This window comes from Corythoichthys intestinalis, chromosome 13, assembly GCF_030265065.1.
Source record: "Corythoichthys intestinalis isolate RoL2023-P3 chromosome 13, ASM3026506v1, whole genome shotgun sequence".
NCBI classification, from domain to species: domain Eukaryota; kingdom Metazoa; phylum Chordata; class Actinopteri; order Syngnathiformes; family Syngnathidae; genus Corythoichthys; species Corythoichthys intestinalis.
Genome location: NC_080407.1, coordinates 20,541,925 through 20,567,147, shown reverse-complemented (window position 1 = coordinate 20,567,147; position 25,223 = coordinate 20,541,925). Strand labels below are relative to the sequence as shown.

The 25,223-nt window shown below is 39.5% G+C and overlaps 1 protein-coding gene across 3 annotated transcripts; it reads left to right on the top strand.

Moving 5' to 3' along the window:
• The first annotated feature begins 381 nt into the window (after window positions 1–381).
• Window positions 382–23,606, top strand: LOC130927868 (zinc finger protein OZF-like). Of its 3 annotated transcripts, XM_057853965.1 has the most exons (4): window positions 382–762; window positions 4,665–4,770; window positions 9,957–10,070; window positions 20,646–23,606. In XM_057853965.1, the coding sequence occupies exons 2-4, from the start codon at window positions 4,671–4,673 to the stop codon at window positions 21,869–21,871; spliced, it is 1,440 nt and encodes a 479-aa protein (XP_057709948.1). In that variant the 5' UTR covers window positions 382–762; window positions 4,665–4,670; the 3' UTR covers window positions 21,872–23,606. The 3 variants fall into 3 exon arrangements, with proteins under 3 accessions (XP_057709948.1, XP_057709947.1, XP_057709949.1); XM_057853964.1 differs by lacking the exon at window positions 4,665–4,770; XM_057853966.1 differs by lacking the exons at window positions 4,665–4,770; window positions 9,957–10,070.
• The last annotated feature ends 1,617 nt before the right edge of the window (window positions 23,607–25,223 follow it).

Sequence of the window (25,223 nt, the reverse complement as noted above, 5' to 3'; positions counted from 1 at the left end):
CTTCTGTGGTGATTTCTATTGACAAACATGTAATTTAGATGTTTAATAATGAATATGTAGAGTGACTGTTAAATATCATTGTATATCTTGAAATTAAAATAATACCGCCAGAGGGCGGTGCTGAACGTACCAAATGATTCCGGTGAAGAACTACACCTCCCATTATCCTCCTTATAGGAGAAATGATAACGCTACGATCCCACTGTTGATTTTTTTCTCCTATCATGTCAAAATATAGATTGAGTTGTATAAGAGAAACATTTTTATTTTGAAAGAGAAGTTGTAATTTGGGCTGTTTTTGTTTTTTATTATTGAATTATGCGGGTGTGATTGGGCTGGAAAGAGACTGTCTTTCCCATCATGCAATCCTGGTCGGAAATGAAAAGGCCTGGCCAAGGCGGAGCAGTTTTTTCTTTGTGAACGTAGTTTTTCCTAGAATTCAGCCACTTAACTAAATCGAAGTCTCGACGACCTGTCCAGCATTAGCTAAATTACGGAGTCAAACATCAGTCTTCAAGTCTGGGCACTCGTTGAAGTTTTGTCGCCTACTTTGGCTTAGCCTAGCATAGCTGGCCAACCGCTAACAAAGCTGCAAGGCACGACGTCGAGCGTTCAGAAATAGAAAAATGTTCGCGAGAAAAACACCGGCTGCATATAAGTTCCAAGAGGAACTTTGTAGAGTAAAAGAGGAGCCCCCACGTCACCAAGATTCGACTGTGTGCAAAATAATGCACGCAAAGGTTGTTCTTCACAGACTTGAAGGTTGGTTCACTTTCGGATGACACGTACACTGTTCACCAGTGTTCCCCAAGCTATTTGCGCTACGGACAAGTGTGATGTGCACCTTACTTTCCTGGTGAGGCAGAAAATTACAGTAAAATAAACACAAAGGGGCTGAAATCGAACATTAGGTGCAGGGAAAATGTAGCTCTCCATCGGTCTTTGTCAGTCACGTGCCCAAATTTGCGGAAACGCCCCCATGCGCCATTTGAGTGTACCACAGATGTAAACAAACCAGAACAGGAGTAGCTCCGACGCCACATTACTGCCTCCAACTTCATCTCTGGATATAAAAAAGTCCCTCGTTTACTGTATCAGTTAAACTTGAATTGTACCTTGAATATCATCTTAAACATCACATGACTAAAACAGGTGAAGGAACTGTCATAATGACATGCAAATTCATGTATATTGCACAATATATTGTTTCAGTGTCGACATTTCCATGCAAAGATGCGCAATTCTCTTAATGCAGGACTTATCCTGTGAAGAGGAAAAATTTACTTGAACACGTTATTCTACAACAAGTGTGATTTATTTTACTTCATATGCACGTTTTATATTTCCTTGTAGGGCTGCAGCTATTTTATTAATTGAGTAATCGACTGAAAATTCTATCGATTAATCGAGTATTTGGATAAAACAAATATATTTTTAGGTGAGAAAACAAGACATTTTATCATTTTCAGTCAATCAATGTCTTTATTTTTTATGTATATTGTTGAAAACAGCCAACAATTGCATCTCAGATGTAACTAGAATTTAAAAAAAAAAGACTAATTCACTATATATATATTATATATATATATATATATCCACACACACCTTAAAATGCCTTTACGCTTGATAACACACATCACTTAAAAGTTGGGATTTTTTCCCCACGTTTTTCAATTGAATTTCTATTTGTGTCAAGCCATTTTTAAGTTCTAGTAAAGTTTTAAGTTAGTCTAAACTCTTAAGTCCTGATAGGATTTAGAATTTTTGCAGTGTTCAAAATAAATGTATGATACAGGCTGTATTGGAGCACATTAGGGACTAGTGCTACTTGGTGTTTTATCCAGCAATGACTACTGAGCTAAAATTGATAGTTAGCATTATTGAGTTTTTATTTGACACCCTCATCACTCCACAACGCTATGTTATGTTAAAGCCTGTATGTAAGACACGTTAGCCACGCATCGAAAGTTGTCTTAATTAATAGAAATCTAGCCCTCCGGAGGGCTAATGTTAAGTGAGCTAGTAGTGACAGTAACGTTAATCTTATATATTAGCGCTTAGCGCTCTTTATTAGCGCCGAGCTAAAATTGATAGTTAGCATTATTGAGTTTTTATTTGACACCCTCATCACTCCACAACGCTATGTTATGTTAAAGCCTGTATGTAAGACACGTTAGCCACGCATCGAAAGTTGTCTTAATTAATAGAAATCTAGCCCTCCGGAGGGCTAATGTTAAGTGAGCTAGTAGTGACAGTAACGTTAATCTTATATATTAGCGCTTAGCGCTCTTTATTAGCGCATAGCGCTCTACTGCTTTAAGATGGCGGCTGTTTGCTAACGCTGCCCAGACGCGGCCTAGTCTGTCATTTCGCATCTAGTTCAACATACATGTGATCTCTATGAGACTCATCATACGCTACCTGCAACTAACGTAGCATGTGCAGGCTAGTATTTAGCAATGTCGGCGTCGTTTGTAGCGGCTGTCTGCTGCAGTAAGTTTTTTTTTTTTTTTAACTTCCTCTACGCACGTGACATCAGTGCGTTGTCCCGCATTAAAAGTAGTCAGAGCAAAACGTGATGCTTAGAGCTGTCAAAATAAACGATTGCTCGAGGTGAATAAAATTACTCGGATCAGTTTTTAAACTCGAGTTACTCGAGTTGCTCGAGTATTCGTTTCAGCTCTATTTCCTTGTATTGCTATTTTCTGTTTACCATTTTGCTGCTGCTGTTTTGATTGAGAATTTAAGTAAAAATTATATATCTAAAAAAGTAAACCTGTCAAACATCTCGTTTTGTTAGCAAACATCGTATTTCCTATTCAGTTTTTATCTCCAAAAAATTGTTTGAATGTAATTAGTAAAAAAAAGTACTTTTCATTATCAAAACCAACACTAGTTCTTTACATACCGAAGAGAGGCAAAGAGTCAAGAAGACTTCGAAATTGTCACGGACATACTTTATTAAAGAGGTTTAAGTCATCTACAGTGCTGCTCGAAAGTTTGTGAACCCCACAGCGATGGTCAGATTTTTTGTAAAAAAAACTAAAATAACCTTATTAAATGTTAAGTTATACCCAAATCCACAATACTGACATTCCAAATAATGGACTGAAACAAAAGAAATAGTTATATTGTCATTCTTTATTTAACAAAAGTGGTTGATTTAAGAAAAACTCAGATATCATGTGTGCAAAAGTATGTGAACCCCTTCAGTTAATAGGATATTGCGCCTCCTTTTGCAGAGATTACCTCAACCAAACGGTTTCTGTAGTGACTAATCAGCCTCTCACATCTACTTTGGGGGATTTTTGCCCATTCTTCCTTGCAGAACGCAGTCAGTTGAGAGAGGTTTGATGGGCGTCTGGCATGAACTGCTCGCTTCAGGTCCCGCCACAGCATTTCAATGGGATTTAGGTTAGGACTTTGACTGGGCCAGTCCAGAACACGAATCTTCTTCTTTTTCAGCCATTCCTTGGTTGTATTGCTGGAATGCTTTGGATCATTATCATGTTGCATGATCCACCTTCTGCCAAGCTTTAACTTCAAAACAGATGGCGTCAGGTTATGTTCTAGGATTTGACAATATTCCTCAGAATTCATGATTCCCTGGACTATGTGGAGTTGTTCAGGTCCTGAGGATGAAAAGCAAGCCCAGATCTTGACATTCCCACCTCCATGCTTCACTGTTGGGAGAAGGTTCTTTTGGTGGTATGCAGTGTTGACTTTTCGCCAGACATGGCGGTTTTGGTTGTGACCAAACAGTTCAATTTTGCACCTACATCAGTTGATGAAAACTCTTTTTAATTTAGTCTCGACAACACAACTGTTAAAAAAACAAAAAAAACCTACTGAATTGATTGATTAGGAAATCAGGTTGAAATAATAGAAAATTCCAAAATGTTGAGGGGGTTCACAAACTTTTGAGCAGCACTGTACAAACGTATAAAAAAAAAAAAAAACTTTGCTTGTACAAACACTACGGGAAAAAAATTGTACTAAACTACTGTTGGGCAATGGCTTGTCAGGGCACACCAGACAGTGACAACCTTATCCAACATTGTGGCTTCTTAACCTTCACATGGAAGAATCATGTTCATGGGTATGGTTCCTGTTAAGATCTTATTCTTCTGACAAACATTTCTGATGAACCTTTCAACATGGATTCTCAAATGTGCTAATTGACAGCGGCCTTTTGTAAATGCTGGGAGTTTGACATCTGAACACTACATGCCCACACATTCTTGTATGTCAAAACCTCTGTCAGCCAAGACAATGTCCCCAGGTAACAAATTATCAAAAAAAATCACTGTTCAGGGTTATATGTTTGTCACTTGTACGCCCTCACCAGCCTTTTGATAAGAAACAAATGGCTCCCTTGGGTGTAATACATATTAAATACTTCATAGTGTGGTGGTGCTTGTAGCTGGAAAACATTTGGGCACGTGCTTTCAGATTCGATGGGTTTTCTGTGAAAATTTCAAAACCGTCAATAATCACAGTCTGTGTCACATCCTGATTGGTGTTGTGCGTCTCATCCTCTGTGATTAGCTGATCACCTTCTTCTCCAGCTTCATGTGTCCCCTCTTCAGTCTGTAGCTGACCACTTTCTTCTCCAGCGTCAGGTGTCCCCTCCTCATTCTGTTGGTGACTGTTTATTTCACCAGGCTCAGATGGTCCCTCCTTGGTCTGCAGCTCTTCAATGTTTGCATCCTGCTGGACCCCCATCTCTGGTGCTTGCAGTGTCTCTTTCCGTAGCTGCTCACGCCTACAGTACGTCGTCTTGCAGGGCGTGCAGTGTTTGTCGGTGTAACAGATGTGTGTCCCAGATGGAGGGATTGTGCCCAGTCTGGGTCAGTCTCCATCATTTCATAAGCTGGTTCACCTGCAATCACAGGTTTTATTCAGAAAGCTAGGTAAGATTGGATATTTCCATGGCATTTCACAATCGTAAACACTTAATCAGACATGCTACCATCCCATCAGATCTCTCAGATCACAAAAGGAAATCTTACGCACTGATAAATATTTCTGTGCATTTTTGCTGTTTACCTTTATCTTTCACATAATTTACTCTGTTTTTATAAATGATGACTGATTAAATTAAACACTGATTTTTCCTGAACAGATTAACCCATTTCCACTGCCCTCGCTCTGCCTGTAGTTTACAAGTGAGGCTAGCTAGCTAAGGTTAGCCAATGAGAAAATAGCGACTTTAGAAAGCAAAAAAATATATATATTCAGTATCAATACTTAACTGACTTGCCTTTATGAAAATGCCGAGAGCAAACACGCAGGAAGGGAGATATGGTGTCGAACGTCGTTTCACCGCTGCGACCCAGGCCATCCGACGCCGCTTCGTTAGTTCCTCAACCCGCTGTCCATAACCTCTTTTCCGAGAGGGAAAACAAAAAAATTTTACGCCGTGGTCAACTTTGCTGCCATTTTTGTCGTGTGATTTAGTATGGCAGCCTTTCAAACACGAGTATCCCTCTTTATCAAAGACTGATGAAAGCAAAGACAATTCTCACTGCTCAGTTGTTTACAATAAGTGTGCACTCAAAATGGCGATTCGACCCACAATGCACTGCGGCATAGCGTCTCAGTGCATTTGGTTTTGTTGCCTTGTTGTAGGCTCTTCTTCTGGCTCTTTCCCCGTAAAAACAAGCTGTTCAAAGACGTCGCCGCCCTCAGCACACACCAAGAGCAGTTAACGTTAGTGTTTACATTGCAGGGTTTCGTCTGAGATTTTTTTGAAGCTGTGGTGGTGGGCTGCATCTGAGTCGGTTAGCCCCACCAGGTCGTGCTGCAGCAAAATTGTTTCATTTCATGACAAATGTGAATTTTTTTTATTAACATTAATTTTTTTCCCCAATCAACCATAAAAAATGTCAAATGAATCGTACGAGAATAGAAGTCAAAAGCATCTGTGGTTTAGAATCGGTTTTACAAATAAGGAAATCTCTAATATTTGGCCTCATCTACATCAATTCATCTAAACAGATTTATACTAATGCTTCGCTCTCAGCTTAGGTATGCAAAGTGCGTAGTGGCTTACAGATACATTACCCTTACAATAACACAACTTTTTTTGTGGTAGCTATAGTACAACTTTAGTCGTTTTGTTTTTTTTTTCTTAATTTATTCGGCCCTAATACTCTGTCATACTATATCACCACAACTATGATAGTCCTTCTGTTAACGGACCCTCGTAAGTTCTCAATATTTATCTTTCCAAAATTCTCATCTGAAATCAAACCAGTGACGTCGGCAACGAACAAATGCGATGCTAGGACGCGACGATTCGGGTCAAAGACACTCCATAAACAACTTGAACACTACGTCAATGTCAATATTAAGGTCGTTTTCACAGGCTTCAAACAGAATTACATTCATGAACTTGGAATACCCTCCTGTGGATCTTCCAATTTCCAACTCCGCGCCGACGCAGTCAGGCAACAATTGCAATAGGACAACCAATGTGGTTTTTAAAAAAAAAAACGTGTTAAGAAACAATGCGTATTTGACGTGCTATTTCAGACGACAGTATATTCATACAGACGTCATGTTAAATTATACAAATTATTAATTAGAATGCATTTTTAAATAAAAAACAAAAACATCTCATTTGCAAGTGGTGGCGGCTTTTATTATGGCGTGGCGGTGCGCCACAATGTTTTTTAATTTGGGGAAACTCTTTGTTGACTGACACTGGGCTGGTGTATGTGTGCAAGCACCCCAGAAATGGCGGTCAACCACTAGAGGGCGACATACACCAATCTTTAGTGATTTATTTATTTCAACATTAATTCATTTCATTTTTTAAAAAATGTCATGCTTGCACTCTCGTTCCCTATAGACCACACTCACCAACGTCACACAATGACGTGTAGCTGTATCCGGCCGCCATATTGTCCGTCATTGTTTATCCGTATTCTCAATGGTTTCAATTTGTCGTGCAATTTATAGTGCAATTCATGGAAGCCCCGGTGCTTTCAGACGCTGTAAACTCATTGGATGCGTTGCATAAAAGGCGTTATGTGGAAAAGCTTCAGTCTATCCATTCGCCAGATCCATATTTGATGCCTAAATCAATATTTTTCGACCCGCTGTCTTCGCCCTCTCTGCCTGACATCTGCTACCCTGATATCTACAACTATCTTGTCCACAGAAACTCAGCCTATTCTCATGAAACTTTGATAAGCTTTAAGAGCAGCATTCTAGGCAACATTACCCCGTGTGACCCTTTACTTCCAATTTTCTAAAATGGCGACAATCAATTAAAAAAAAAAAAGTTTACTGCAATGGCCGACACTTCAAGGATAGGTGGATATTGGACTATTTCTTTAATAAAATATGCAACAACTCTGTCTGCCTCATTTGCAAAGAGACAGTCGCTGTTTTCAAAGAGTTCGATGTGACGCGATATTACCAAACAAGACACGCTGACATGTACAACTTTACAGGGAAGATACGCAGCGAGAAATTATAGCAACTTGAAGCCAGTTTAATTTCACAGCAACAGTATTTCGCAAGAGCCCGAGTGTCGAAAGAGAACGCCAAAAAGGCGAGATTGTTGAAATTATTAATTAAAAAAAAAAAAATAAAGCAAATGTGACACACAGAAGGGCTTGCTAAAATTTGTTTAAATATATTGTTCTACGTAAATCAGCCAAGGTAGCCCCCCACATTTTTACCACACCAAATCTGGCCCCCTTTGCAAAAAGTTTGGACACCCCTGTTTAACTGATGATCCGGAGACGAGGCCAGCTTCTTTCACTTGGTACCAGCTAAATATTATTCAAAAAATAATGATGGCGGAAGAAATAAACATCTTGAATTTGAAACTGTATGTTTTCTGTGATTAGCCTCGCAATGATCTTAATTGTGGTTGTCAGCCCAAAAACCTCAAAATATATATTAAATGCATCTTACCAGATATAAAATGACTACTACATAATCTTTGGTGATCGTTTGGTGCCTAGTTTTCTCGTTGAATTGCAGCAGTCCATTTCGCTCTCCTCTCCGGGTATCTCGGAATACGGTAGAACTTCAAGTCTCTCCGTCTATCTTCTCTGTTACTGCAACCAACCGCCAGACACGCCTTCACCATTTTGATTATTAATGTTAACGAGCAGAAAAACACGCCATAATAGGAGGAATTTACGTAGCGGTAAAGCGTAAACACGACAAGCTGACGGACAATATGGCGTGGAGGCGTGGTTGTGACGTCATGTGAGTGGGGTCTATATAACTGCGTGAAATAATTTTATCTGTCATTGGCTCATCAAACCCGATGAGCGAGGTCTGAGTTGATCGAGTGAAGCTATTTTTCCTTTCTTCCCAACATGGCTGGTATTGTGGAGGCTGGCCTGATCGCAGTAAATAAACTAAACCGCTGTGTTTTGTAATCCACATGCTCAGTGTCCGAATTTTTTACGTCAACGTGTTCAGCAAAGTCTAACATTATTAAATCCCGAGAGAGGTCATGCAAAACCTCAGCAATCGCTGCCATGTGGGGAAGGAAGGAGCAATAGCTTGACTCGATCAACTAAAACCCCGCCCACCAAGTTTGATGAGCCAATGACATCTAAAATTATTTCATGTAGTACGAGAGGAACAAGAGTGCAACAATGAAATAGAAAGTGAAATAAATATATATTGGAATAAATAAATGTGGAAAGCAATAAAAATGGAAATAAAGATATATACAAATGGAAATAAAAACATTGAAATAAATACATTAAAACAAATAAATTCATAAATATTGAAATAAATATTAAAATAAATAAATATTGAATTAAAAGCATTTAAATGACACATTTAATCATTTATTTGATTTTTGCACTCCATACAAAGCCGTCGAGCGGTACATGAGAGGAGAGAAATGCCAGCACAAATAAAATGACTTCTTCACAAGTTGTTGCGACATGTTTTGGTCTTAAAATATATTTTGAAGACCTTAAAAAGCATTCAATTTGACTTTTAAAATGGTGCAAGAACCTTGCAACAGATTTATTTATATTATTTGTCCCTCATTTTGAATCCTGTGGCTTAACGTCCAGTGCGGCTTATTCGTTGACTTATTTGGGTTAATAGGTAACTCTTTCTTTGACAGCCGCGTCATACTGCCATCTGACCATCATAATTATGACTTGGCATTACCATGGGCATTAATGAATGCTTATGACTGATGTTATCAAGTGGCAAATTATGTCACTAACTCAATTTATTTCCAGCTCGGATCTTTTACATCCATTTCAAAAGTGAGATCATTTGCCTGATGACACAAAATGATGTCTGTCATAATTATTCATTAATTTTCATGGCAGTGAAGCTTCTTGAATCAATGAAGCTTTGCAGCCAATTGGTTTAAAGGTTCATGGTGATTGATTTGGTTATATGGCAGTCTTATGATGTCGCTCTTAAATACAGTGTGACCAGTTAACATCCTTTGGTGTAAATATCCCATAATACAGTGAGGACAGCTGCGGCTTATACAGGTAGTCAAGTGCGGTTTATCTATGAACAAATGCAGTTCGGGTCATGCCGTAAATGGGTTAAAGTTGAGAACCGTGTTCAGATTTATTTTCACTCTGTGGATTACGTTCAAAATGGAGACTGTGTCGAGTCTGACATTTTGCAATGTTTTAGGCAATCATTTCAGAACATTAAAGCCATTCATTTGCTGCCCCACGCACATACGCAATATATGGCTAGGCCTCTTCTATGCTTTTATTCCTTTTTAATGTATTTTATGAGACTGTTTTTGTTGAAGCTTCCTGATTTTAATGTGATTTCAAGCACTTTGAATTCATTTGTACTGGATTGCATGACAACAAAGCATGAATGAACGAAAAATGGGCAAGGAGGAATTTTCTCCTACATAAAACAACTTTGGGGACACACGTTTGCAAATGAAGAAATAAGATTTGGCCCGTGTGTTTGTGGTCTTGCAGATCTATATCTCAGCCAAGCTCATTGCCCTGAGCACCAGAAATCTGCATGCATCAAAGACGAGGAGGAAGAGTCGCCATACGTTAAGGAGGAGCAAGAGTTGGTTCACATTCAAGGTCATCCCAAGCATTTTATTTTTTAGATGAGGCTGAAAACATATATGGTACCTTCTCATAAGTATGGAAATGTCTTTCAGTCCAATATAGTGGCTATGCTTACTTTGTAACTGTGCAATAGACTCGTGAAGGTTTGTGCCACGGCATCGACTTGACTATTGTTCACAGATAGAAAAAAATTATATCTAAACAAATTTGCTTTGTTTATTTGTTTGAGATAGATATATTACGTGCAATTACAAGTATAGAACAGACACACTGAGTGGAGCAAACGAGCGTTACTCTGTGTCAAACCTACTGACGCAAAACATCTGGTCACTCCAACCCCACCGAATCAAGTGGAACATTTCAAAAAGGCGATATATCGTGATTAGGGCTGTCAAACGATTAAAATTTTTAATCGAGTTAATTACAGCTTAAAAATTAATTAATCGCAATTCAAAGCATCTGTAAAATATGCCATATTTTCTGTAAAGTATACACATATTCTGTAAAATAAATTGTTGGAATGGAAAGATAAGACACAAGATGGATATATACATTCAACATACGGTACATAAGGACTGTATTTGTTTATTATAACAATAAATCAACAAGATGGCATTAACATTATTAACATTCTGTTAAAGCGATCCATGAATAGAAAGACTTGTAGTTCTTAAAAGATAAATATTAGTACAAGTTTTGGAAATTTTATATTAAAACCCCTCTTAATGTTTTCGTTTTAATAAAATTTTCAATCAAAAAAATAAACTAGCAGCCCGCCATTGTTGATGTCAATAATTACTTAGACAATGCTCATGGGTGCTGAGCCTATAAAATATGTCGCACCCAAGCGCCAGCAGAGGGAGGCAAAACTCCATAAAACACAATTAACAAGTGGGCATTTCACTCTACTGTCATTTAAATCTGAGCAGGACATGTGCCTTAATTGCGTCAAATATTTTAACGTGATTAATTAAAAAAATTAATTACCGCCCGTTGACGCGATAATTTTAACAGCCCTAATCGTGATACTTTGTAGGCCAAAAGATTATCGATATGCTGTTTAAAGAAAAAATAAAGGAGCCATCTGGTTACTACCACATTCTTCCATTAGAATGGTGTTTAGTTAGTTCACTGGCTGTCATTGACGGTGCTGGACATCCAATTCATTTTGACTGTTTTGGACGTCTCGCGCCATCAATGGCACTGAAACCGGAGCATTCGCGTCCAGTCTTTTTTGGGGCATTTATAGGTCTCTTCCTGTCCATTAAAGGGCATTTACAGGTTACTTCCTCTTCATTTAGAGTCACTTTCTTTTCATTTGGTGACATTCTCAAGTCACTTCCTTTTCAGTGACCCAAAATCAACAGGAAGTGACCCCGAAATCAACAAGAAATGACCCAAAATCCACCATAATTTCTCATTGGTTTTGGGTCAAAATTAACAGGAAGTGACCCAAAATCAATAGGAAATGACCTAAAATACAGCAAAATTTCCTGTTTGATTTTGGGTCACTTCCTGTTGATTTTGGAGCATTTCTCATCGCCATTCGCGGGTTACGTCCTGTCGATTTAGGGTTATTGAACCTGGAAATGTCCCAAAATCAACAGGAAGTGACCAGTAAATGCCCCCAATGGAAAAGGAAGTGACCGAAATCAACAGGAAATGACTTGAAATGCTCCAAAATGAACTTATTGCCTAACTTTAGCTGCCACTGATGGCAATAACATTCGTTCGTTCATTGGCTGCCATCCCTCCCACTTTAAACGAATTCGAGGTATACTAGTGGTAAACTCATTCTCAGCAGAAGGATGAAAAAAACTTGTTTTTCTGTTTCTTAGTGATTTCCTGACCCATTTATCGATAATCATTGTATCGCCATATCGTGAGCTCATAGTTCTCTTGAGCCTTGTTTCGCATATCGTATCGTGAGCTACCCAGAGGTTCCCACCCCTGTTAACCCATGTCTAATACACCTTAGTTTACTTATACATAAGCTGTTGCTGTGTTTGATTGGCGTAAGCTGGCAAGCGGTCAGTGCCAATAGCGCAGTGCTAGCTAGCGCCCCTGATTTTTTATTTATTTATTTATTTTTGTCAAAACAGCTGCCACCAAGTTGTATGAGCAGTCAAGCTGACTGTAATCGGCTCAACTGCTCAAATTGTTCTTGTACTGTATCTTCAACATGTGGCTTGCACTCTGGATTATCATTCGTGCTCGAGCCTTCCATCTCTTCTTTTGTCCATTCATGGAAAAAAAAGAGACATTGGGGGTTACAAATGATAAAAAACACGAGAAGGTTCTACTTCCAGGCCACAAGGGATACCAAACTGGAGTGGGAACCTCTGGGTACCTCACGATAAGATTTGCGGTTATAGGGCTCATGATAACGAAGATCTCACAATATGGCGATACAACAGATATAGATACATCTGTTAGGAAATCATTCTATGATATAATAAACAGAAAAACAATGTATTTTCATTTCCTTCTGCTGTGAATTGGAATGAAATTATCACTAGTAGATGTCCAATCCATTTGAACTTGGGGGCTCAAATGCCGTCCCTCCCACCTTAAATGGATTGGACGTCAATGGCAACCAATGAGTTTTAATTTTGGGACAGTATAGGTCATTTGCTGTCAATTTTCAGTCGTATTTTAAGAAGTAGAATGTTCATTCGCTGCCACCCTCCCCAATTCAAACAAATTGGACGTCTTCTAGTGATAAACTCCATTAAACTAACAGCAGAAGGAAGAAACAAACCTGTTTTTCTGTCGATAACTTGTATAGTAATATACACATTTACCGTATTGGCCCGAATATAAGACGGCCCTGATTATAAGACGACCCCTTCTTTTCAAGACTCAAGTTTGGAAAAAAAGACTTTTTGAACACCAAATGAATTTTTATACCAAAAAAAATTACAGTACATCTGAAACAAATGATTATAACAATATGTTTGAGAGAAAAAGCATGTTATTTTGCCTCATTCAAATCTTAAAATCTGAACATTTAAACATGTAAACTAAAGTGCAATCATATTCGTAAATGAATGTCTTCTGGTTTTTTAAATGTAAATAAACCAGTCTGTTGTGATAAAACAACAAAAATGCAATAACTGCATTAACCATCAAAGTGAGGTCTAACTGTAACTGTAGTATTGAAACAAATCTGAATAAGGAAAAACATTGCAATAAAATAATGCAAATTGTTTAAACTTGAGAGTAGCTGAGATCCGTCATGACAGAACACAGGGTACCCGCGGGTTATTAAAAGTATTAAAAAAGCATTGAATTTAGTTTTCCATTATTAAAGGTATTAAAAGTATTAAATTACCTGTTGTAAGTCTGGAATTCTTTCACCGTGGTCTTAATTTTCAAGAACATCTCAGTGCAACCTAAATCATATCCGTGACAAAGTTTTTTTTTTTTTTTTTAAATCCCATAACGAAGATGACGCATAGAATTTTTACAATGCACTGCATCACAAATCGAAATGCAACTCGTGCGTGCCAAACCACCACAACCGGCAAAACGGAGATTCCATCCACCTCTGCATCGGGAATGCGTCCGTTTGTCGGTGGAACGAAAACCCTGCAGGCAGAAGTATTGTGGATTCTGAACACCAAAACGGACCACCATTCATATCAAATGAGTCCATTGGTGATCTGTTTCGGATATTACGTCATTTTTGGTCGGCATCGGCTGTCACAATGTTGGTCATATTGCGTTTTGTTCCAGAGGGAGCGTTCCCGATGTCGTAACTGTCTTTTGTAACGAATTTTCAGTTGGCAGAAAAAAAAGCATATTTTCTTAATGTTTAAATAGTTTACATATTTTTATGACCATTGTAAATGCATTTAGACAATGAAATAACGCTGGAAAAGTTTGTTAAACATAATGTTGTTCAAATCTTTTTTTTTTCCCGGAGGGAGCATTCCCGACTTCGTAACTGCAGCCAATTTAAGCTCATCAAGAGTTTAAGGTAGAGGTAAAGTCGGGCCTAAAAAGTCCACCCCGACCCGAACTGGTCCGCGGGTATTAAAGCCCGACCCGCGTTTTGTGTGATAACATTTGTGACGATCTCTGCATAAAAGCCTGTCTTTTATAACGAATTCTCAGTTGGCAGAAAAAAAACGCACATTTTCTTAATGTTTAAATAGACTACATATTTTTATGATCATTATAAATTTATTTACGCAACGAAATAACGCTGGAAAAGTTTGTTAAATATAAATAAACAGATGCGGTTTTACGTACTCGCAGAGGGGAAGATTAAAAAGGGCGTATAGGCACGCTCTGGCTCTGCAATGACCATAGCGTGCCTTCTTTTTTTTAATCCAACTGATTTATTTTATAACAAGTATTCCTTAGTTTATCATTCATACATCGTGAATATATAGTTATTTCAAAAAGTTAGCGAGAATGAACCCTGGCCCGGGCCGAAGTAATAATTGACATTTTAATTTTGGTCATGTTTTCAGTTTAATTTAGCTGTATCCAGCTTGCTATGTTTATAATTACGATGTTTGCTTACCGCTTTTCCTCTTACTGCAAAGAGGGAGGAAGTTACATTGGCCGCCGCTATGATATTTAAGTCATCAGCCATCTGCTGTGACCCGGGAATTTAAAGGGGAAATGTGAACTAAGGTTGGCCAACCATGTTTTTGAAGAATATCAATGGCTAAACAATTATAAGCATATTTTCATTATTTTTTTTAACGCAACCCTTCCAGATTCTTTGTTTAACCCATAGCAACGCCCTTGGCAACGAAAATGCTTTTCTTCGGCAATCTTCGGAAATTACGTCACACCGGGAAGTGCGAGGGAAGTCCGCCATAGAACAGTATTGTTTGTTGCATTGCTTCTCGGTAAGATGCGGTGTGTGGCGATGTTTTGTTCTCACTCAAACGAAAAGTTGTATGAGTGGCCAAAGGATAGCAGGGCACGTAAATGGACATCTTTCATTCGCACGAAGCGAATGAATTTCACGCCATCATCGAATAGTCTTCTCTGCTGCAAACACTTCGAAGATGCCTGCTTCTTTAACCGGTCTGCTTATGATCAAGTATTTGCCAAAAAGTAAGTGTGATTTTTGGATTGATGACTGATGACTTTGTCAAAGCAGAACTGCCAACTGTTGTGGAATGTACAGTAGAAGCTAGCGACGTTAGCTGAAAGCCAACTCGTGGCAATTGTCGTGGCATAGTTGTTGTTGTGTTCGCTAGTGTTACGTCCCAAGGATGGCTCGCAAAGGGCGTAACATAAAACGAGCCACACAATTTCACAAGTGGCACAAATTTATTTACACAACAATCAAACTCGCAATGAATATGTACAAAATGTGGATGAAGCGCGGCTTCAGGGTAAGCCCAGGCCAAAACAACAAACAAAAGGAATCTACACTTGAACCCCACCCGCTAACTAAACCCTGATCATGAAAAAGAACAAAGAAAAGACTGCCACTAACCTATCTTCTTACGCTAAACAAAACAGGAGAAAACGGGTTGAACAGAAATGGCGACTTACACCTATTGCTTCAGTGCTCTTATTTACAGTGGTGAACAAAAACGATCCAATAATGAATAAACACAAAAGACCTCACCGAAAAAGCGGGAGTGTATCAGACTAGCGATCAAATGCAAACGAGTGTGAATGGCGAGCAAAAAGCTGGCGAGGAGGACCGCGGCAGAATGCTGTGAAATGCGACCTCCTAGAGCGTTGATAGCGGCAGGTTTACACCGCCGGTGAGTTTGTGCACATTTATTTGTATTTGTATCATGTATTTCCACCTTCATGCTTCAAGCATTGCATTGCATTCGTACGGTTCGGCGTTTCTTTCACGATGATCGCTTGATAGCCTTCTAGTTTATGTTTCGCGAGAGCCGCTGACAGGTGACAGCGAACGTGTTGGCATTGAGTCAATCTCGCAGCGAATCAGAGAGTGGCTCAAGTCACGCAGTGAATCATGGGAAATGTAGTCTCGGGACAACACTGAAGTGGTGCTTTGTAATCCGTTCGCTTGTGTGAAAAAACTACATTTCCTCATGCCATTAGACGCCACTTACTGCCGAGAGCTGTGCAGAGCTGTGTTCTAACTTTTCCATAAGAACTGCTCCATGTGCTAATAAAGAGACAAGTTTGTCAGCACGTCGTGTGTTCGATACATTTGTAAACAAAAAGCTCATAACAAGACACTATGCACGATCCGTTTAAGAGACGCTGGAGTAGGAGGCGAGGAGGAGATCGGCGAGAAGCAAAACTTCGCGGTCGAATTATTTTGTTTTCTTATTGTTGCCACAATAAAGTGGAGAAAGCCATCGACGACTCATCTCCTTCTTTCCCCCCAACGTTTTCATATTATTATTGTATATGCACGAGAGCTCCATGATCTGCCAAAATGAAGTCTGATTATTATTTTTTTTAACAATGTCATCAGATGGACAAAAACATGTGCAAATGCCTGCATCTTCAAATCATGAAAATAATAACAGCCTATATCTTACCAATCTTGTAATCTCGATGGGTCTTGTCTCCATTCGACGTCAGGTAGTCTGGGCACATTGTTTGCATCCTGATTAGCGTCTGGCTAATACATGTACGATCCAACATATAATTCCAACCTCCTCCTCATCTTCCTCCAACTCTTCAAAAACTTGGGTCTCCTCACTTGCGCTTGATCTATCACTTATATCGCTGTTTGAAGCATTGTTTGAAGGGCTTTGTAGGGCGGCCGTATGGAGCGCTCCCATCGCTGTTCTCGGTGTGACGTATCACTTCCGGGTTCATCCCCTTTCAGGCTCGAACTTCGGAAACGCGATTATTTTGTCAAATATACAACATATAAATTATTTTTTCATGCTTTATTTGTTGGACAATGTTTAATTACTTTAATCGTGACCCTATTTGGCATGTTAGGAAATTACTTCAAAGTACAGCTTTAAGTCGTAATATTGCCACGTGGGGAAAAAAAGTCGCATGATTATAGGGGTAATGTAGTTAAAGACTTTACATACATGTACCTTCGCTGGGAGCTACGACAAAGCATGAGTATAAATTCATCTGTTGATTATGATTTGATGCAGATGAAGCAAAATAATAAGGATTTCCTTCATTTTAATATCGATTCTAAAAAAAATAAGATGCTTTCAATATTGCAGATTTTAACGGAGGCGGCAAAACGCTACGTAAAGTACGTGGCTGCTTATTCAGCTACATTAGCCCTTAATACTCTGTCCTGCGGCCCAAATAAAGGCAAGTTCAGTTAAAAAAGAAAAAGTAATTATATGGACTTACGATCCGCCAGCTTGTTGTCTCCTGTTGTCTTCCAAAATTATACCTGGGTGACGGCGTTTCAGGTATTCATTCACGCCTGCCGTGTATGCAAAATTGGTGTACTGTGTTCTCTCCTTGTTTCGTTGAAATAAGTCCTTTGGTTACTCTGGTGTGCTTTTTTGGCTTTGTGCCGCTTTCCCCGCTTGCATCCTGAGCGTCCGCCATTCTCAACTTTCCACGCATATATTTTCTTAACCCATCATTAACCGTCGACGGGAAGGTGCGCTTGTCGACGCATTTACATCATCGATGACGTCTACTAGTAAGGACAGCTCTCATATATTTTCATTTATTCGCACAAATATATATCATTGACATCGTCACTCATAATCATTTATTATCCCATGATAATGCGTTTAGTCTATTTTGTGAAGTCCGGGACAAGGAGTTGGCTTCTCTAAAAGAATCGGGAAGCGAGATACTGCTTCTTGATTTGCCTGTTTTTATCACTGTTTGTGTAGGCGTCGTACACTATAGTCTATATAAACTGTTTGAAGTTGAAGGCCGAGAGACTTTTTATCTGCGAATCACCTTGTTGTGCTTTGGGGGAGCTCACAGGATGAAATCAGTCTTCACTTCACTTTCAGTCGCATCTCAATGCGAAGCAATGCCTTTCGCCTCATATTTTTTTCACACTATTTTTTTGATGAATACTTTTTAAAAGGGCCTATGACAGCAAAAAGCATGTTTATTTCATATTTTCCGCTGTATTTTATGTTCCTGAATGAAATGGACCGCTTCGATGTGTATGGAAGCAATCGCTATATTAGTTTTTTTTAATCCCGCGCTATGAAAATGAGTGACTTCCTGCTCCATTCTCGAGTTGAGAAAGGGTGGTCTGACATATGAGAAGGACTAAGGATTCAGCTAATTTTGCAGATTTATTTTTCGCATCACGCCAGCCAAACGGCTGCAGAAAAAATTTGCTGCACCAGGGACAGGCGTGTGAGCCTTTTTGGGGTTTCAAAGGGTTTCCATTCACCGGTGAATATTGGGCCGAACATGCCCTAGTACTGTGGGACCATTGGACTTACGAGGAAGTGGGTAAACATTGTGTTTTGTATTATGTCAAATACTGGAATCATTTTAATATGTAGGTGGCTTGCATTTTGTGGCAGACATGCTCTTTATCCAAGTTGCACCGAGTCGCACATCCCCCCGCCAGGAGAGCAATATACTCGGTTTATTGCGCTCTTCATGTGCCTGGTGTTCTGTCAAATTTTCAACCCCATCAGAAAATGAAACTTTGTGTTAAAAATGGCCGCGAATACAGCGATTACAACGTAAACACCACAAACTTTCTTTAAATAAAGGACAATTTACTTAGTTTCATCATGAATGGGCATGTAGAAAAGATATCCAAGGCACATTATGGCTACGTTCATACTACAGGTCTTAATGCACAAATCCGATTTTTTCGTGTTTTTCCGACTCGAGTGAGGCATTAACTTGACGGTCTGAACGTGACAAGTCGCATAGAACTGGACCATTTCAAATCCGATCTGGGTCACTTTCGTATGTGGTTCAAATCCGATCTGGGCCACATTTTTCCAGATTGTCGCGGCGGTCTGTACTGTCCAGTCTCTCAAATTGGAATTCATGCAGCAATTACGTCATCAAAACGCGAGAGAGACGCCACAGTAGCGCTGCAGCTGTGCGTTATTAGCGCCTAGCTTGCCATGAACACGGCTTTTTAGGAAGGGCGGACTTGACAACAGTCATAAAAAAAATAAAAATGGGTTGAGGATAAGCCTAAAAATGATCGGTTTTCTGTCTGCTCCATATAAGCAATATTTCAACATTGCTTACACGGCCGGGGCAAACTGCGCGTATGTGTGTGTGACATGCACGGACAGTGCGTGCATGCTATCGGTCCAAATACTTTGAATATAAGCCTAAACTGGGATTATTTATGTCTGTTATTTGTGTCCTCTTTTTAAAAAGCAAAATATGATATCCCTGGAATGACTGATGACAGCCAGCATGTGTGGTCATTTGTTTTGATGCTTCTGCGCATGCGGGTCGTCTTGCTCAGCGCTGGTCGGACTGCGAATTAGTGCGCATGCGTAGTACTTGAATGGTCTCAATGGACAAAGGCAGTCTGAACAGGCACGCCAAAAAAACAGATATGACAAAAAATCGGATTCGTGCATTAAGACCTGGAGTATGAACGTAGCCTATGTCTGTCCTGTTAGCTGTACAACAACTGCACGCCACTGTTTATTTACGTCGTCGCCATGTAGTAAAGCATTATTTTTCATTATATTCGTGTTGACCATGTGGCAGCTACGCATTCCTCTGACGTCAGCTGATTTGTCCAGCTGCTTCCCCGGCGACCTCTCCTGTCCTTAGTAGCAGGGGAATGAGCTGTAACATGCTCTCTGCCGGGCGAGTTGCCGATCGGCGAAGACAGTCGACAACCCCGTCGCAGTGTGACATATTCCGGGCTAGTTTTGCTTAATATTTCGCTTCGAAAAGCGAAAATAAGACTTTGAAACGTCACTCGGTTTGGGTTAGCATGTCGGCTAACTGTCACGCCTCTTGGTTTGTTTACATTCTCCAAAGCCGGGGAAGGGAAATGACAAAAGCCCGACGTGGCATAAAATATCGTTCGGGAGGTACGACCATAAAGGCGAAGTCAACAGTTTTGACCATTATGGAGTGATTTTGCCATGTCGTCCTGATTAAATGCATTTTTATTATTTCATATTCCATTTAGTACAAGATTGTTATTTGTCATGACCATACCAGTTATTTAGCAATTGGCACAAATACTTCGATAAAAAGAATATCCTTTAAAAAAATATTGGAGTAGAGAGACTGAAACAATTACATTTTGCGGCTTCGTCACATTTTTCTCGTTATGAATTATTCCCCCTCAATGAGCTGCATACTAAATCAGATGAAACCATTCTCCCACTGACGTGTTGGAGACGCTAGAGCCCTATAATGGTAGGCGCGGCTAGACGTTGGAATAAAAGACTAATTTCTCGTCATCTGCTCTTTACCAAATTGTTGTATATAGTCGAATAGTCTCAAAATATGATTCTAATTCACATAATAATGATATTGAAGACTTTTTTTATCCTGTCGTACGTACTTTAAACTGCGCGACGCACTAAATCTGTTAAACGTGATCCGCGAAGTTCGAGGGATCACTGTACTCGTCTTCGCCAAGTTTTGCACAAAGGAAAGACTGGCCAATGACGCAGAGGAGGTCCATAAATATATCAATGGTTTTCTTGTGTCTTGCAGGTTTCAGTGCTGATTGGCAGAAGCCAGAATCTCCTGGCGTTAAAGAGAATGTTGAGCTCCCCCAAATAAAAAAGGAGGAGGGGCCAGAGCCCTGTCAACAAATGGAGAGAGAAGAGAAACCTCCAATCAAAAAAGAGGAGGAGGAGCTGCCTTACGGTAAAGAGGAGGAAGGTATCACCTGGTCGGCTGGTGAGCCCTTGAAGAGTGAAGATGGTCGGAGTGAGGCCACCAGAGGGGCGGAGCCTCCGAGCTGCGGCCGTAGCTCAACAGGAGGATTGCAAGCAGACATTTTCATCGCTCCGTCAGACAGAAATGGTGCCACATCACAATTGCTTTACAGTGATGATGGTCATAAGAAATCTGACGGTGACGGCAAACTTTGCAAATGCTCTCAGTGTGGGAAAACCTTTTCGAATAAGAAAACTTGTTGTATGCAAATGAGGAGCCACACTGGTGAAAAACCTTTTTCCTGCTCAGTTTGTGGTCAAAAATTCAGTCACAAGAACACCTTAAAAAAACATACAAGAACCCACATTGGCGAAAAACCTTTTTCCTGCTCAGTTTGTGGTCAAAGATTCAGTCACAAGAGCACCTTAAAACAACACACAAGAACCCACACTAGCGAAAAACCTTTTTCCTGCTCTGTTTGTGGTCAAAGATTCAGTCAAGTGAGCAACTTACAAAAACACGCAAGAACCCACACTGGTGAAAAACCTTTTCCCTGCTTAGTGTGTGATCAAAGATTCAGTCAAAAGCATCACTTAAAAGAACACTCAAGAACCCACACTCGCGAAAAACCTTTTTCCTGCTCTGAATGTGGTCAAAGATTCAGTCAAAAGAGCAATTCAATAAGACACGCAAGAACCCACACTGACGAAAAACCTTTTTCCTGCTCTGTTTGTGGTCACAGATTCAGTCACAAGTGCGCCTTAAAACTACATGGAAGAACCCACACTGGTGAAAAACCTTTTTCTTGCTTAGTTTGTGATCAGAGGTTCGCTCGGAGCCAACACTTAGAAAAACACACAAGAACCCACACTGGCGAAAAACCTTTTTCCTGCTTGGTTTGTGATCAAAGATTTGCTGATAAGCAACACTTAAAACAACACACAACAACCCACACTGGCGAAAAACCTTTTTCCTGCGCAGTTTGTGGTCAAAGATTCGCACGGAAGGAAGGGGTGAAGAGACACGCGTGTGTTGGTGTGAGAAGCAGTGACCAGTGACTGTTTTGCCTGTCATCCATGCTGGCTTCATCAGATTTTGCACGAAGGATGATTGTATTCTGTAGAGCTTTCTTAAATCCTGTTGAGGTTTGGCACTTTTGGTGCCTTGCTTTGTCCAATCGTTATATGATGTGAATCCACCCTATTGCCAAAACCTCAACTATTTGAACTCTCAAGCCAAGTGGCAATATTTATATAATACTCTCCTTCTTTGAAATTAAACTTTTCACATTTAATACTTGAAACAGAAGACCCCATATCCAAAAAAGTCAAAATCACAGTAATGTAATTAAATAAATATGGAAAATTAGAATATACAGTGGTACCTCTAGATACGAAGTGAATTCGTTCCAGGACCTTGTTTGTAAGTCGAAATGGCCGTATGTCGAGCAGGATTTTCCCATAAGAATACATTATAATTCCATAAATTCGTTCCACAGCCCGAAAACCTACACTAAATCCCTTATAAATACTGCTTGTACTTTTCCAAACAGCAATTACGCAGAGCAAAACAAATAAATTATGAATACAAATTGGAATAAAAGCAATAATAGTGATACCTGTAACAAATTGGGTTCTAATGTGGCGAATGTGTTTGTGTGGTGTACCTGAACGAATTGCGCTGCTGACTTGACAGAGCCTTTTACTTTCACTTTGTTGCTGCGGGGACACTAGGAGTAATGTATTGCATGAAATAAATGATTAGAAACCTGACGAAGCTGGCGATTTTTTTGGCAATGTTACCACAATAATTATTGTCACCTTAACTCAGAAAGACTGGCTAACATAGGGGGACCGCCGACATCATAGACCGTCTACGGCTGTGTTATTGAGCCATATCACGGATGCGCACCCCATGCAGATATTTTTCTATCATATCCGTCCTCATTTCGAGCCTCACCTTTTTCCACTTCCTGCACTAACATTGTTGGAACCCATGTTGATTTCTCTCACAAGAAAATCTGCTGTGCGTCAGTCTTGCTGGAAAACAAACTGCGGTGCGGTCATAGATCGTCGTATTTAGAGCATGTCGTCGGATGTAGAAACATGCGAGTCAAATTTTACGTCGGGTGTCAAAAAGATTGTGTGTCGAAGCAATCGTATGTCGAGTGACCACTATATTGTTCATTATTGCGAAAATAATAATTAAATTTTTTTTTTTTTTTTTAAATACAGAGTATGAGGGGGAAAATGGTGTTGGAAGAAAAAAATGTTTTGGTATATTTTAAAAACAAATACTGAAATGAAACTGAAGCATTTGTGTATTTAAATTTAACGATTAAATATGTGATGAAAATGTTTTTGTGAATGTCACAAGCATGGTCACCACCTGACACCTTGCTTGCTACAAGGGTCACATTGAATAAGGCGCTATTGGAACGGAAAAGTTCACTGTTGACAGAGGAGGCGTTACCATGGCGCAAAACCGATTTTTTCTCTTTGCCAAAACGGTGAAATTTTCTAAAATTCAATTCAAGGTCGAAAATGAAGATGATTATGAAGTTAGCTGTAGATTTAGACTGTGAAGTCCACAAAGGAACCTTCGGTTTCTTCAAATATGTTTTGTAGCCATAACATTATTTGTTGCTGTTGAGCTTCTGCCGTACAGAGCGCTGTTGGCAGTGTTGTCACGGATTACTTAAAAAAGTAATTTGATTACTGATTACACCTAAAAAAAAGTGATCTATTTACTTTAAGATTACTTTATTATCAAAGTAACGAAGTTACTTTTTACCCCCCCCCTTTTTTTTTTTTTTTTGCTGCCTCAACATAAAAATAACAGAAAAATGTCATCGCGTGTAATTGAGTTTTTCACATGAGGCTTAATCTTTGAGTTAGCAGAGGTTTAATTAGTCGACCACCACTGACCATTGACTTGCCCTAGCTTAGCCATTCCGGAGCCCGAAAACTAACAAATAACTGACAAACTGCACAAAATTTGTTTAAATCAACTCCAACGACTAATTAACACCCCCCCCTCCCCCCGACTCCAAGATAAAGCCTAATGTAAAAAATTCTGAACTTCCCCTTTAAAATAAAGACCTAGCCATTAAAATGTTGCCTCTAAAAGTTGTAAAGCAATAAAACAAACAACAAAAATTAATGAAATGAACAAAAATCCCACAACATTAAGTTTTCAAAATCGGTCAAAATCATTTTTCGAACAAATCATGTGACTAGCACCTTGGAGACTATCCTTTGCTTTGCTTAGCCAAAACTACACCAGAGGAGGCAAGATGGATATTTAGAATTTCCTTAAACCTAAGCTTTCAAACGCTGCCAACAACAACTTGGAACAGTTGATTGAACTCGAACAGTGTCAAGCTGTGTGTGTGTGTGTGTGTGTGTGTGTGTGTGTGTGTGTGTGTGTGTGTGTGTGTGTGTGTGTGTGTGTGTGTGTGTGTGTATGTGTATATATATATATATACATTCAGTATTGGCCAAAGGTTTGAGACACCTCAAAGGTGGATACTTTGAAGAATGTAGAACACAAAACCTGTTTTCAGTTATTTCACTTTTTTTTTTCCATTCCACATGTTTGTTCATAGTTTTGATGTCTTCAGTGAGAATATACAATAGTAGTGAAAATATATAAAACGTAAAAATCATGAAGTGTGTCCAAACTTTTGACTTTTGTTTCAGTCTTCAACATGCTTTTCCCCCAGTCCCACAAATGTAAAACTTCACCTATGATTACAAACTCTAACTATAAAATGTACATAATTACACATATTACAAAGGCTGGTTACAAACTGTAGAAGTGCTGGCTGTCCCGTACCTGTTGGCTTTGTTTCGAGTTTTTTCGCGTTGTGCTGTAATTCCAAGTGCTTCCTTGTTGAATTGGATGTCGAGTTTTTGGCAGTCGACAGTCTTTTTGAGCCAGCGCAGAGTTTGCAACGCACGGAGATATTTTTGTCATCTATACTGGACGGATATGTGAAGTAATGGCTGTATCTCCTTGTTGTATCTCTCCGGCTCCTTTACTGTTAGCATCCTGATAGGTAGCCACTAGCCAGGCTATGTTGTTGACCACCGTGGCAGACGGCGCGCGCACAGGCAGCATGGTATTACACATGACCCCTCCCCCCCCCCCCCCAAAAAGAGAAAACGTGAGATGTGATGTCACTCCCAAACTCAAGCGCAGTATTTTGTTTTCAAATGCTCTTCGTACATGACTACAATATTCTTCATTCTACATACAGTATGAGGCAACAACAAAATAGTAACGCACAGGCACCGAGGAAACTAACTTCAATCAGATTACTGGCTTGGAAAAATGAACGCGTTAGATTGCTCGTTACTGAAAGAAAGTAATCAGTTTACAGTAACGCGTTACTTTTACGACAACACT